The sequence below is a fragment of the Typopeltis vanoorti genome, chromosome 8 (genome assembly GCF_054136105.1).
Source record: "Typopeltis vanoorti isolate ZY-2024b chromosome 8, IOZ_Tvanoo_1.0, whole genome shotgun sequence".
Taxonomy (NCBI): domain Eukaryota; kingdom Metazoa; phylum Arthropoda; class Arachnida; order Uropygi; family Thelyphonidae; genus Typopeltis; species Typopeltis vanoorti.
The window spans coordinates 77,803,884-77,819,894 of NC_143556.1; the positions used below are offsets into that span (position 1 = coordinate 77,803,884).

General features: G+C 35.0%; 1 protein-coding gene across 1 annotated transcript in view; it reads right to left on the reverse strand.

The window, feature by feature from the left end:
- Positions 1 to 16,011, reverse strand: part of Cyfip (Cytoplasmic FMR1-interacting protein Sra-1) — a 452,821-nt gene that overhangs the window by 102,889 nt on the left and 333,921 nt on the right. The window contains exon 18 of the mRNA XM_090396405.1: positions 2,648 to 2,821. Within this exon, the coding sequence (XP_090252531.1) occupies positions 2,648 to 2,821 (174 nt within the window). The remainder of the gene's footprint in view (positions 1 to 2,647; positions 2,822 to 16,011) is intronic.

Consider the following 16,011-nt stretch of genomic DNA (forward strand, 5'->3'; position numbering starts at 1 on the left):
GACCTTGTGATTCCAAAATGATAAAAGGAAATCAATAATGAAACTGTTTATTTTAATTTAATTATAGAAGCAGCGTCACTAAAGATTCAAATATATTACGTGATGAAGGTGAGCAGCTGATCGCATAAATAACATTGATAATTAAAATTTAAATGCATTAATTTTATAAATAATGTGAGCGATTATAAATTATATCATGAATACTGAGGATTTAATTATAAACATCAATTTAGTTTTTTTTCTAAAAAACTTTAGTTTCCAAAAATCTCCACATATATCTTGCACTACAATTTTTTAACTTTAATTTTGAAAGTGCAAGCTATATTTGAGTAAATATGGTATATAGTATCATCAAATGTTTTTTTTTTTTTTTTTTTTTTTTTGTAGCACTTCATCTCGAAGGAATAGCCTTATAAAGAGGGATAATAACCCCCTATCTCTACTTGTCAATGTGTTCTTTCAGCATCCACATAATCCACTGAGCTATTCTGCAAACTTGTTAATATGTCCACTGAATTTTAAATCTCTATCCACACACCACTCTCAGATCCTTAGCCTTATCAATTTCCTGTAAACTAGTACCATCAATATAATACAAAGTATGTAATCTTTTCATCCCAAAGTGCATTAACTCACATTTTACATTGTCCTTTGCCCACACTGCCAATTTGTTTAAATCATCCTGTAAGATATCTACATCACCTTTATCAATTATTGCCCTCCTTTAAATTAAAGATGCCAAGAAATTATATTCTTGGTTTAATTCTTTATCCAAGTGTAAGCAAATAAAGTTTGAAGTATCTTCAGGACTGGGCAACTCGTATACAGAGGCAAATGACTGCACATCACTTGCTTTAGTATCCCACAATGCATCGCCCTCCCTTGTTTTGCATCATCAATACACAACTGAATATTCTCTTTCAAATCTTCCATTGTATGGAGTAAGTGAGGCTTACATAAGTTTGATAATGTCAGTATTAAATTCTTTGTAATTGTGATATTAATCTCAACTCTTTATGCAGATTATATTACTACTCCTAAATAAATCCACTAGTATGAGTCTGCAGGATTCTCTGACTAAGCTGAATAACTGCTATAATAAATTTGGTATGAAAATCGGCAATAAAAAGAAAAAGACAAAGAAAATAAGCAGAAAAAGTGAAAACATGAACTGCATCCTGAATATGGAACCTATAGAACAAATAAAACATATCAACTATTTAGGAACAATTTTAATGAACATAGCATATTAAATTTGGAAGTAGACAACAGAATTAGCAAAGCTGATATGGTAGGAAGTCAACTGAATCCATTTATATGGAATAAGAGAGTAATTAGTCAAAACATTAAACTAGCTGTATACAAGACGGTCTTAAAATCAATTTTAATTTGTTAATATGCACTAGGTTAGCAGTAAAACAGTTGATCAAAGACTAGAACTATGGTATGAGAGTTCCAAGAAAGATTGTGGGGAGTGAACAGACGGCATCAATGGAAGTATCATATTAAAAACTAGGATTATTAGGAAAGAACTTGACGATGTTATCATTTAGGAACGTGTTAGCAGAATCTCAGGTAGCATGATAACTTAAACAGAATGAGAGATCAGCAAAACACGTGTTTTCTGCCCAGGATGGCAGAAAAAAAAAAGACCAAGAGGAAAATCAAGATCTAGGTGGATTGATACAATAAGAAGTGCCTCAGAAGAGAGAAATATAAGATCTGATAATATTAGGGTCTTGAGAGATGACATTAATGTAGAGGAAAAGTGTTGACAGGACATTACTAATGTTATAACTCTTTGATGCTGTACACTCCTTGAGGGTATATATCAGTAATTTGATGATGTAATTGTAATATTCTGTATGGAAAATCTCAATAAAGTAGGATAAATTTAGTAATTAAAAAAATGGGTTAGAACTTCTAGGAGTTGGGACCTATGTAATTATGATTAAAAATACTACATAAAAGAAATTAAAACTCAAATTAACTTTTACAAAGACAAAGCAAGCTTAGCCAATTACAATGCCCTGAGTTTGAATCTTTTTTTGGGATACAGGGAATCATCTACACAGCAGACTATGTGGATAGGATTAGCTAGTTTGACTTGCTAATCAAGCTAGTAAAACTTGACCAACCAAGTTTTACAAACATAAAGTTTCAAATACTACTAAAGGCGATGTTTATGAACATATTTTTAGGCGGTAAACAAATTTCATTGCTGCATCTCTGGATTGTCTAACTTTATTCTACCATGGTACTAATGTATAATAGGTTATCAACCTTTTGAGTATCCCACTCAAAAAACTGCTTTCTTCACAGTATTAAAAGGTTTCTTTGAAATCAGGTTATTTGGCTGTGATAGGCCAATGGGCCTAACAAGTTAAGAAAAATATGAGATGGGATTAATATTTACTCAGGGCCATTCAGAATAATCAATATTGTGCAATAAAGCAGGAACAAATAGTGTTCCAAAATATTTCTGTGATAGTTTCTAATGTCATTCAACTATGATCAAAATCATCACTAAAGGACCTAAAGGACTATTTGAAGTAAATAACAGTATATAAGAAATTAATAAGAAAATTAAAAACATGAATAAAAAACTATTTTAGAAGCACTTATAAAAACACTAATAGTTACTTACCTACCACCTAAGTGTTTGAAATATGCAAATATCTGATCGCTAAGCTTGTACACAAACTGATCAAAGCAAAGGTTAACTTCTGCCTCAACTTCGTCATAAAGAAACTGTTTCCTGAACTTTGTGAGAGCATAATAAGCACTATCATTATATAAATCAAGAGGATAAAGAACACATCTGTAAAAAAAATAAAATAAAAGAAATTATCATCTGAGCTGTTCTGGGCATTCACACGAGAATGTTTTTCAAGATAAAATATTACTTTTGTTATATTTGAAGCTTAATTGCTCCAACTATGTTATTTCCCGCTTATATATTAAAATCAGTAATGGAATATAGATAATACAATTATAGATTTTTATTTTAGTTCATTAAAATGTTTCAGATTCATATCCACAATGGTGCATTGATTTCAAAAATTAGCATATTGTGTTTATCCAAAGAATAAAGCTCAAGTTTACAAAAATTAAAATACTTACTGTAAACATAAAAATATATAAAAATGGATAAAATTCTCTATATTAAGTAATTCTTTCTCTCTCTTAGAAATTTGACTTCATATTCTCTATAGAATTAAAAGCAAATTAATTTTTAAACTTCTTAATCCACTTAATACACATAATCCACTGAGCTATTCTGCAAACTCTTGTTAATACGTCCACTGAATTTTAAATCTCTATCCACACACTACTCTCAGATCTCAGTGTAAGTATCTACCTGTATTGGTAGGTTTGCAAGCTCAACTCATTACGTCACAAAATTAAATTCACTCTAGAACTGGAGAAAGATAACCAATTATCATTTCTGGACATTTTAATTAAGAAACAAATAAATGGACGCATCAGTCTTACAGTTTATTCCAAACCTACCAATACAGGTAGATACTTACACTTCACTTCTTCACACCATATTTCTCAGAAACTTAGCATTGTACACATGCTAAAAAATAGAGCCTCTCTCATTACAACTGATGACCAAGACCTCCAAGATGAACTATCCCTGATATCAAATAATCTTACAAAGAATGGTTATCCTAGAAAACTGATCCATAAGATTCTTTTCTGTGACCCCCCACAAAGACGACCGGAAGATATACGTTACAATTCTACTATTGTGATTCCATTTACAGGGACTGTTTCTAATAAGATTGCTAAACTCCTCAAGCCACATGCGAGTAGCTTTTAAACCTTCACAGACCATTTGCCAATTCTTAAGATCTCCAAAAGATAGTCATCCTTTTTTCAAATATGCCAGAGTTTACAACATCCCCTGCTCGTACGGCTTAAACTATATTGCCAGACTTCAAGAAGTTTTGAAATCAGAAAAAAGGAACACATAGGAGACGTCAATAATAATAGAGAAGACAAATCGGGGTTAGCCTTTCATTTTGCTAGGACTAACCATGTTATAGAATGGGATAAAAGCACCATGCCCTACTTAGAGAAGGAATTCTGCTCCTGAATGATAAAAGAAGCCACAACAGTTCTCCATTCAGAAGAAAACCTAAATAGAAACCAAGGATTAATTCTGCCTGAGATCTGGAAGACCCTCATTAGATCTTTCAACATGCCAGAATTAAATTTTACTGCCAACTACAGAACGTTCCTACATAACAACTAGTAGATCATACACATGCTATACGTGCGATGCTTTTATAAAAATTCTGCTTTTATAAAAATGCAATTGTATTCGGTCCGTTTATGGTTTCAGTGCAAACAGTTTTTTTAGCATTTAAGCATTCTTACATTTATATAATTTTAACCCTGATGAAGCCAACAGCCACAGTTGGCGAAACTAGTTGGTATAACTTAGTTTAAAATAAATACATTTGACCAAAAAAACCCAAAGAGTAGTCATTCTCTCCTAAAGTTTATCACTTATTTACTACTTTCAAGTCTCCTTTAATATCGTCACCACTTAATAACATCCGACAGTTCCAGTAATAACAACCATATAACTACAGGACTAAATGCAAAAACATACATAATTTTAGATTACTTTATTATATAAAAAAATATATTCCTTATTAATTCTATATTAATGAAATTTACACTCAGTATACGTAACATACTAAAAAATAAACATAACAAGTGAAACGATTATGTGAGATCTTTTGTACTTCTTACCATTTATGATACCAGTTCACACAAATCTAATTTTACCCCAGGACATGTAGAAATACCCAAAAAATTGTAAATAAAATGTTTATGATGTAAACATCACCAGAATTATATTTCCAACGAATAATTCCTTTTTGTGTGTCATATGTTAACTTTATGCTGAACATTTAATAACCCCCCAGTAAATTACAAATCTATCCATCCAAAGAATACTGATTTCAAATCTAGGGTCAGAAAACATACTTTAATGGTTGGTCAAATTTTAACTTAGAACATTCTGAACTAGCAATAATTTTGGGTAAATAAACAAACACCCAGCAGTATTGCTATTTTATTATGATTATTTATATTATTATATAGGAATGTCCAAGGAGTCTGAAGAGTGATTGTGGGAAGGTCCAGATCAGTAACACAATAATACAGTAATCCCTCGATTAGTGCGTCATTTTTTTTTGATACCCAAATTTGATTAGTGCACCTATATACATCTTAAAAATAAATGTTAGATTTTAAAAATTTTCTATCTATACATTTTTATGGCTAACTATTTTAAAAAATCATTCACCAGAATGAAATAATTTAGTTACTGATTTAAAACATTTTACAAAGTTATTTTTAATGGCATACTACACTACTTCCATGCACATTATGTATACTATGTTCCAAATTTTTACCGCCAAAATTTATGTCATCTACTACAGTACGCCCACAGATTCGAGATCCTTCAACACTTCAGCACATGTCACAAAAAGGAGAATCCATTCCGATAATAGGGTAATCAATCCATCTTCTGGGATGAGTTGTTTATTATTACACGTCGGAAAATTAACTTCTCTTTTATGATCATTGTAGTTTTTAAAGTGGTAATTATTTTGCATGTATAACAGTTGGGAAATTTTATCTATAAAGCACATGATTTCGTGTGTTGGCGACCAATTAAAGAATTAACTCTTGGACATTAATTAAAGAATTAACACCCAAGAGTTAATTAAATCTCATTCTCAAGAATTGAGTGATTCTGACCTGCTAAATTTAGATGCACAGCGGGAAGATCCCGAAGAATATGAAGAAAATTTAACCACTGATAGTCAGCCAAAAGAGATTTCATAGAAACAATTTGAAAATATTTTTCGTACAGTTGAAGTTTTTAAGCAGCAATGCTTAGAGGCTGATGAAGAGAGAAGCAGTAAAATTTGCATTAGAATAGAAGAGGCAATAGGGCCATACCGTCGGTTGTATGAAAAAAAGAAACAATAGCCTGCCAAACTACGTTAGCTCAATTCTTTGTTAAGAAGTAGAATAATAAAATTTATATTCTGAATATGTTTTATTGTCTTTCTTCATGGTTTTCCTTTAACTAGGTCCCGAGACATACCTTAATTCTTTTATAAAAAAATTAAGGTTCAAGAAAGAAATTTGAGGAACGAATTATACTTTTTCCCATAGGTTACTGTATTCAATTAGTGCATTTTCGATTAATGTGCCTGTTTTAAAGAACGCATTAGGCGCACTAATCGAGGGATTGCTGTACCTATTATACCTCTCCCTGAAAGTATTCACTGAAAAAGCACTCACAATGCAAGAGAAAAATCCAGTACTGAGTCTTTACTAACCACCATGCTCTTACTCAATCATCAGGGATAATTCTTCATTCTGCTACCTGTCCCAGCAAAGTGCTAAAAAATTTCATCTATATCAATCCTATAAAACTCTTTTAGTAACTTACATATCCCTGCTTGTCCACTTTGTACTTTGTCAACCAACTCTTCCAACTCACAAACCCTCAATCTATCACTCCGGGTGCATTCCAAAGACCATTCAATATCTTAGTAACTTGCCTCTGGATCCTCTCGCACACTTCCTCATTCCCAAGAAACAAAGATGGCTGGACCCGTGCAAAGTAATCTAGATGTGGCCATATCAATGCCTTATAATGAGGAATGACAACTTCCTTATCTCTGCATATCAGTGTGTTCTTTAATAATCAAGTAATCCTATAAGCCATCTTAGTCACTTCAACAATATGCCCTCTGAATTTCAACTCCCTAGCCTCCAGCACCACCCTAATCCCAAGCTACATATCTTCTGGAATGGAATTTTGTCAATCTAATATAAAGCTCGTAATCTTTTCATCCAAAAATGCATAACTTTACACTTTTCCACAATTAAACTATTACCCATTATTTTTGCCCATAATGTAACTAATTTAAATCATTCTGCAGGCCCTCTATATTACCTTAACTATTACACTACCCAATTTGCATAATTAGCAAATGGTTCAAGATTTCCAATGTCACTGATGTACAAATTAAACAGTAGTGGTTCATGTCGTAACTGTCTTCTCCAAAATTCTGCTCCTCCATATACTATATTGCTCATTATCTGTCCTCCTTCAGTCACTCTCATATCCAAATCACCAGCTTCATATCCATTCTCATTTGAACCAATTTTTTAAGTGTTCCATGTGGTAACACCTTTGAAAAATCCAGCAGCATCATTGTACAGCAATCCCCTTTATCCTAGACTGTTATTTTATTATATAAAGTGAATAAATTACCAAGGCATGATGTACCTTTCACAAAACCATGCTGTCCCCATACAGTATCACATTCTTATCCATCCATTCCTGAATTTTGTCTCTGACCAACTTCTGCAATACCTTTAAAGCACTACTCCTGAAATACTGACTGGTCTGTAATTTGCTGCTTCTGCCCTGGAGTCTCCTTTAACCAATGGGATATTTTGCCTTCCTTCCACACCCCTGGAGCTTTAACTATTTAACTTAAACCTTACCAGAGGTAAGGCTAATAGAATATCAATTTCTTTGCACATTCTCATAATATATAGGCTAATAAACTATCTAATTCCATGGCCATATTTGCTTTGGGATTCTGCAATATCCTAAATATTTTCAAATCATCAGCCTCTATTCCCACATCATAATTTCTTATCATCTTCATTGCAGTATAATCATATAAATGACAGATCCTTGCAAAGTGGTCACTCAGTAACTATTTCATTTGCTTCTGTCACCTCCTTACCATCAGCAAAGATTAAGGTTATCCTTCCATACTCCTTACCAAGTAAAAGAACCTGGATTTCCTTTAGCCTACTCATCTAATTTCCTCTTATAATCACACTAGAAATAAGTATGGCATACTTTTCAAAACAAAAGTATCTACTGTGTGTGCTTTAAAGCAATGTGCAGTGTAAAAGTAATATTATAAAAATGTCTATTCATTTACATCTTCATACCTAATAATGTGTACCACAAGAAGATTGAGATACTGAGGATTGGACATTAGGTCAGAAGGTCCTGGTCAGTTCTCTGAATTCCTTAAAAGATTATATGGAAGTCTCCTCCCAGTTATTGAGCTTTGACTCTTAAGCCCTCTGAATAATTGTGTCCAAGGTAATTCACTTTTTTTAAGGAAACTGGTCAGTTCTTGAAAAAGATGTCCAAAAGGACAGATATTATGAAGAATAAATAGGAGCTGCCAGAAATAAGGAATCAAACAAAAATAATTCACAAGCCAATCTCAAAAAGTTTAATGGAGACCCAGAACATCTGATTACTAGTCTTAAAAATCAATGAGATTTAATCAAATTCTTCATATTCTTGGATTCTTCAAGCCTCAATTAATGAGTGTTTCCATTTTAAAGTTTCCAGAAGCATCTCATTGTCTAACACTGATGATGAGAACAAAAAGACTCAGGAGACTTCAAAATGAGGCAACTTCTCAAACCATCATTCCAAGAATACTGAAGACAAATTTGCACTTTATGTAGTCCAAGGCTAGAAATAAGTATGCCATACTTTTCAAAACAAAAGTATCTATTGTGTGTGCTATTAAAGCAATGTGCAGTGTAAAAGTAATATTATAAAAAGTAGTATTATAAAAATGTCTATTCATTTACAAGAAATTAAAAAAAAAAAACTATCTATTGTAATACCTGTTTTCTAGATTTTACACTTGCAAATTCATTAATGATATCATTAGATTTTAGATAGTTTTACAAGGAAAAAGGTTAGAATGTAGAACAATGATGTGATATTTAACAGTGGATGGATAGGTATAAATTGTTGCATAAAAAATTACTGGTAAGCACCAATAGCTTGCTGCATAAGGAACGTGTGGATTAGCTAGTTCTTTATAACCTAAAGGACTACATTTTGTGCTGATATGGCAGGAAGGAATACAAATCTGTAATAAAATTAAATAAATAAATTTAAAAATTTTAAAGAGAATAAAAGTTGAGCAGCTCTAAGATGTGAACTGTAGACTAAAATACACAAACATTATTGAAAAAAAAACGAAATAGTTTAAGAACAGGAACCAAAACCTTGGAGATTCAGTAGCAACCACTGAAGAAAACACTGATTCAGTCAGAGAGGCATGTGGTGAGGTTGTCTGCAAGGATAGAAAAATCAGAACTCCATGGTGGACACAGGAAGTTAAAGAGGCAGTGAAGGAAAAGAAGAAAGCATATCAAAAGTTCCTGGCAAATAAGTCAGCTTGTACTCTTAGAGAATACACAGACAAATGTAAGAAAGCTAAACACTGTGTAAAACTATGGAAAGACTTTGGTAAGAACATAGAAAATAAATATCAAGAAGGTGGCAAGATATTCTTCAGGTGGTTGAAGCAGCTCAGAAATGGAGGAAAGAGTGCTGTAAAAAGAATTAGAGATGATAAAGGTTACATGAAACTGGAGAAAAAAAGTTATACTTGAAGTGTGGAGTAATTACTTCGAAAAATTCCTTAATGAAACAAACAGTGACAGCAATGGCAAAAAACAGTCACCAGGCATGCAGTCAAGAATACGTATCCATACTTGAAATAGAAAAAGCCATCAAAAGTCTGAAATCTGGAAAAGCAGCTGGAGTAGATGATATTCAACCAGTAATGATCAAGTATGGAGGTATAAAAGTCTTATGCTGCACTGTATCATTCAGAACACCTGGATAGAGGACATTCCAGATGATTGGAGTAGAGCTCTCATGATACCCATAGAGAATTACAGAGATATTTCTCTACTGAGTGTGCCTGGTAAGATTTATGACAAGTATACTTGAGAAATGGTTGAGAAGGATTGTGGAAGAGAGGTGAAGAACAAGCTGGATTCAGGCCAAAGAGAGGCTGTCAGTATCAGATTTCACTTTACAACAGATAGTTGAGAAATCATGGGAATATAACAAAGATCGGTATTTAAGTTTTGAAGATCTAGAAAAGGCATATGACAAGGTGCCAAGAGAGAAGCTATTAAAAATGCTACAGTTATATGGTGTTAATGGGGCATTATATCAAGCAATACTTAGTCTTTATTTGAGTTGTAAGTTAGCAGTTAGAATTGAAGTACATGAAGATGGTTCGATATTAAATCTGGTGTCAGACATGGATATTGCAGTTCTGCACTATAAGGTAATTTAATTTTAAGTTATTATTAAGAAATATCTCATAAAATTAAATACATGGTTCCTAAGCGATATCATTCTTTTGAAGCTGTTTCTGCAGGTAAAGTGTCAATAAAAACCATCAGTTTAGACACAAAACAAGCAATAATAAAAAGATCACAATCAAGAGCTTAGTGTTCAGTTGGGTTTTAAAAGTGTCATAAGGCATGGGGAGGCTGCCAGTGCCAACCAAGAGGAAGCAACAGAGTTTATAACTGAGTTTGCAGAACTTGTGGAAGGGGAGGGCTATCTTCCATAGCAAGTCTTCAATTGACGAAACAGATATCTTCTTGAAGAAGTTGTAAAGAATTATATCATGAACGAGGAATCCAAACCTACCAAGCTACAAGTCATGAAGAACAGCTTCACTCTGCTCTGTTTTGGGAATGCCTCTGCTGACCTTAAAATCAAGCCTATGCTTGTTTATCATTCAAAAAATCCAAGGATTTTCAGCCAGAAGAACATTACAAAGTCTTTTCTTGGGGTTTACTGGAAGAGCAACAAGAAAGCATGTGTTACCAAGTAACTCTTCAATGATTGAATGACAGAAATTTTCTGTCCATCTGTGCAGAACTACCTCAATTCCAACAAACTCCCTCTCCAAATAATGCTGTTATTGGACAATGTCCCCCCCCCCCCCCATCCTGCTCATGACTGTGAACTGGCAGCCCACTGAAGTTTCCTTTTGTCAACATTAAATTTCTTCCATCTTCTCTCCTTTAGCCCATGGGCCAGCAAGCATTGTCATCTTCAAGATCTACACAAAGCTGATGTTTACTAAATGCCACGAGCACACATCAGTGAATACTGGATAAAGGAGAAAAAATTCTTGAGGCTGTTAGAACTATTTTAAAGGCATGAAAAGAAGTAATCCCCACCACTATGAACTCTGCATGGAAGAAACTGTGATCTATGATTTTGAGAAATAGAGCAACCATGAAGCTGAAAATCTGCAACTTGGTCAGGCAATGGAGTTGGAAGTTGATACTGATGATGCTCAAGAACATGAGACTTTTGTTTTCCAACCAGTAAGTTATTCTTTTGAATCCCACTGCAGTTATGGATCTTTATGAATGTTTGCCCTTAGGTACTAGATGAATTTCATTGCTCAACGGGGGGGGGGGGTATGGAGTTAAAAGCTTTTAATTTGTTAATGACCTTCTTAAGGAGCCTGTGGAGTTTTCTAATTTGTGAGTTGGTGAGATTGTACTCGATAGGGAGGTAAGTAGCACGATCTAACAATAGAGCATTCAGCTTACCTGTGTAATCCTTTTGTTTAAGCAATACTGTGGCGTTCCCTTTATCCGCTTTGGTGATTATTATCTCCTTGTTTTTCTTTAATTCTAGTAGAAATTTAATTTCCTTACTGGGCATGTTAGTTTTTGGTGGTTTTGCTTTGGTCAGAACACAAGCCACATCCAGTCTAATATCGTTGGCGATGTGGTTTGGAAGGTGTTGTATCCCGCATTCAATTCGTATCATAATATCTTCAGCAGGTATTCTTCTGGGCACAATGGCAAAGTTGTGGCCACGTGAGAGATCGTCGAGTGCTTCAGGTTTCACACTAACTGACAAAAAATTGACCACCACTTCCTGTTGAAATGGTAGTTTCGGTAGGAAGTTGTGGTTTCGAGTTCTATTTTAAAATTTTAAAATTTTTTTATGTGTCGATCTCGTACTTTTTTAAATTCTTTCTCTGCAGCAGTGCACGAGATGTCATATAAAATAGACCAAACTTAAGGTGCTTGAAAGATCATCTTTGAATGCCTGGATAGCTAAGTTAGCATCATTCAGGAAACAGCGAGTAGTAGCGATTTGTTCCCTGAGTAAAGCTTGGCTGGCACGATTATAAATATGAATAGCCTTTTGCGAAGAGAAACAGTGCTTAAATTTGATACAGTTTGGGATTACCTGATTATCCTGGGAGCGTTTTAGGAAGGCGAGACGATTCGGTTGTCTTGATAGCTTTAACTTCATTTTACCGTAATGGCAGGCCTTACGTGCGATGGCATCTCCATGGATTATCGTAATTCTCGTGGAAAGAATTAGACGTTAGTTATACATTTTTACTAAATAGCTTAAGGAAATTACAACGTATACTAGGATATACATTAAAATAAATTTTAATACACTTCCAATATTTCGGCAACGTCATGTTGCAATTTTCACAGGAACTTAAAAACAAGACACGTGCACGCGAGCACAACAAGCAGTAAATGAGGACGAAGCAGGAAGGTATTCTTTCTCCTAAAAGTCTTGATGGTGCCCGCTAGCAGGCCATGTTGGTATTCTTGGGCGAAAGGTCTTATGATGTAGGTTTCCCAAATTTGGGGCAGTCTCATGCAACCAAATTTGTTGAGGTTTGGATTGTTTCTTAGGACTGAGGCTGATTCCATGAAAAGCCTTTCGTATTTGAATTTACTACGGTGTATTATAGCTTAACCAAGAGGATTACACAGGTAAGCTGAATGCTCTATTGTTAGATTGGGCTACTTACCTTCCTATCGAGTACAATCCCACCAACTCACAAATTATACCACAGGTTCCTTATCAATGTCACTTCTTGGCCTGTAGAAGTCACTAACAAATTATAACAATTCAACTCCATACCCCCCCGCCCCCCGTATTTATGAACTCCCAAAAATACATAAGGAAAATGTGCAAAAATGTAATTTTTCATACGTCCCATAGTGGATGGCATTGATTCCCCCACATACAAACTAACTAAACATTTGGCCAAAGCTCTCACCCACTATACTGGCAACACACCTTCACACATAAAAAACTCAGCCCACTTCAAAGCCAGCATAGAAAACCTTACACTCAACACACACTACTGACGTAATGGTCAGTTTTGATGTCTCCTCCTTATTCACAAACTGTCCCACTCAAAGAATCCTTAGTGCCAATCCAAGCTAAATTTCCTCCCAATATCACAGCCCTATTTCAGTTCACAATGAACTCAGGCCATTTTGTTTGGCAAGGAAAATTCTACAAACAAATAGAAGGGACAGCCATGGGTCCCCACTCTCCCCACCCTTGGCCAACTTTTATATGAAGACTTCTGAAGAGAAAGCCTTAAACTATGCCCCACAAAAACCGACCACATGGCTTTGCTATGCTGATGATGTGTTTGCTATTTGGCCACATGGCTCAGATGCACTCCTCTCCTTCCTAACACACTTAAACAACCAACACCCCAGAATCAAATTCAACTTGGAAGAGGAAAAAAACAACTGCTTTCCTTTCTATAACACACTAGTCACCCGCCAGCCTGATGGAATCTTGTTTTTCTCAGTCTATAGAAAACCCACCCATACAGGCAGATACATTCACCAACAATCCCCCCCCCATCTCGAGGGGTGGGGGATTGTTGTATATATACCCTATATCCGAGGCACCTCGGAAAAAATTACAAAACCCCTTAACTTCTTACACATCTTAACTGTTACAGACCATATAAAAAATTGGCATCTCCCCCCCCCCCCTAGACCTACCTGGTGTATACCAGGTCCCTTGCAGCTGTAAGCTGTCCTACTTTGTCCAAACAGGCAGGAGAGCTAATATCAGAATTTCAGAACACAAGGACTACATCCGGTTTCGCCAATACAGTCACTCTGGTCTTGCAGACCATGCGCTGGATACCCGCCATAGAATACGGTGGAAGAAAGTCACGATAATACACTGTAGTAAATTCAAATACGAAAGGCTTTTTATGGAATCAGCTTCAGCTCTAAGAAACAATCCAAACCTCAACAAATTTGGTTGCATGAGACTGCCCGAAATTTGGAAAACCTACATCATAAGACCTTCCACCCAATCGCCCAAGAATACCAACATTGCCCGGTAGGGGCCAGCATCAAGACTTTTAGGAGAAAGAATACCTTCCTGCTTCGTCCTCATTTACTGCTTGTTGTGCTCGCGCATGTCTTGTTTTTAAGTTTCTGTGAAAATGGCAACGTGACGTTGCCGAAACATTGGAAGTGTATTAAAATTTATTTTAATGTATATCCTAGTATACATTGTAATTTCCTTAAGCAATTTACAAAAAATATTTATACTTTGCAAACAAATCTCTTTCCCTCTCCTCATAAGTTTTTTTTTAATTATGCCATCATATTGATGGCATAAATTGCTGACATTATATCCCAGCAACATATAAGACCCATATCACAAATAATTCATTTGCCATTAATGAAAGGATTTTTATTCACACTTATTCTTTCCTTTACATTTCCCATACTCATATGACTTATAAATGATGATTCACATATTTACACCTTTCAGTAATTCAAATATACCAAACAAATAGAACATTCTTCTTTATTATTGTTTTCCAATATATCTTAAAACAAACACATTGTCCCCACTCTATACAGATGTGGTTACAATTAACTGATAAATTGAAGTATTCAAAGTTATCCTACAATTAATTGCATTTGACCAATTAAGAGTGCAGAGTGCTGATGTGCTATGCACTCTTAAAACTTTCATACCGCAATAAAAATGCAATTGTAGTCAAACTGACATGAATTTTGTAGCGCAGATTGCATAAGACTGATTTGAAGGTCTATCCACTGTATTCCCTAGGAAACATATGAGAGGGAAGGCTTTTCCAGAATGCAGCAGCAGTAGGAATGAAGGAAGCAGGATAGAAACTTGTTCTATGAGTATGGAATTGGAGTATGAAGGGATGAGCAATGAAATTCATCTAGTACCTAAAGGCAAACATTCATAAACATCCATAACTGCAGTGGGATTCAAAAGAATAACTTACTGATTGGAAAACAAAAGTCTCATGCTCTTGATGTTCCTGAGCATCATCAGCATCAACTTCCAACTCCATTGCCTGACCAAGTTGGAGAATTTCAGCTTCATGGTTGCTCTATTTCTCAAAATCATAGATCACAGTTTCTTCCATGCAGAGTTCATAGTGGTGGGGATTACTTCTTTTCATGCCTTTAAAATAGTTCTAACAGCCTCAAGAAATTTTACTCCTTTTTCCAATATTCACTGAGGGTAGAGGAATTCCGAGCTGATGTGTGCTCGTGGCATTTAGTAAACATCAGCTTTGTGTAGATCTTAAAGATGGCAATGCCTGCTGGCCCATGGGCTAAAGGAGAGAAGATGGAAGAAATTTAATGTTAACAAAAGGAAACTTCAGTGGGCTGCCAGTTCACAGTCATGAGCAGGGGGGGGGGGGGGGGCATTGTCCAATAACAGCAATATATGGAGAGGGAGTTTGTTGGATTTGAGGTAGTTCTGCACAGGTGGACAGAAAATTTCTGTCATTCAATCATTGAAGAGTTACTTGGTAACACATGCTTTCTTGTTGCTCTTCCAGTAAACCCCAAGAAAAGACTTTGTAATGTTCTTCTGGCTGAAAATCCTTGGATTTTTTGAATGATAAACAAGCATAGGCTTGATTTTAAGGTCAGCAGAGGCATTCCCAAAACAGAGCAGAGTGAAGCTGTCCTTCATGGCTTGTAGCTTGGTAGGTCTGGATCCCTCTTTCATGATATAATTCTTTACAACTTCTTCAAGAAGATATCTGTTTTGTCAATTGAAGACTTGCTATGGAAGATAGCCCTCCCCTTCCACAAGTTCTGCAAACTCAGTTATAAACTCTATTGCTTCCTCTTGGTTGGCACTGGCAGCCTCCCCATGCCTTATGACACTTTTAAAACCCAACTGAACACTAAGCTCTTGATTGTGATCTTTTTATTATTGCTTGTTTTGTGTCTAAACTGATGGTTTTTATTGACACTTTACCTGCAAAAACAGCTTCAAAA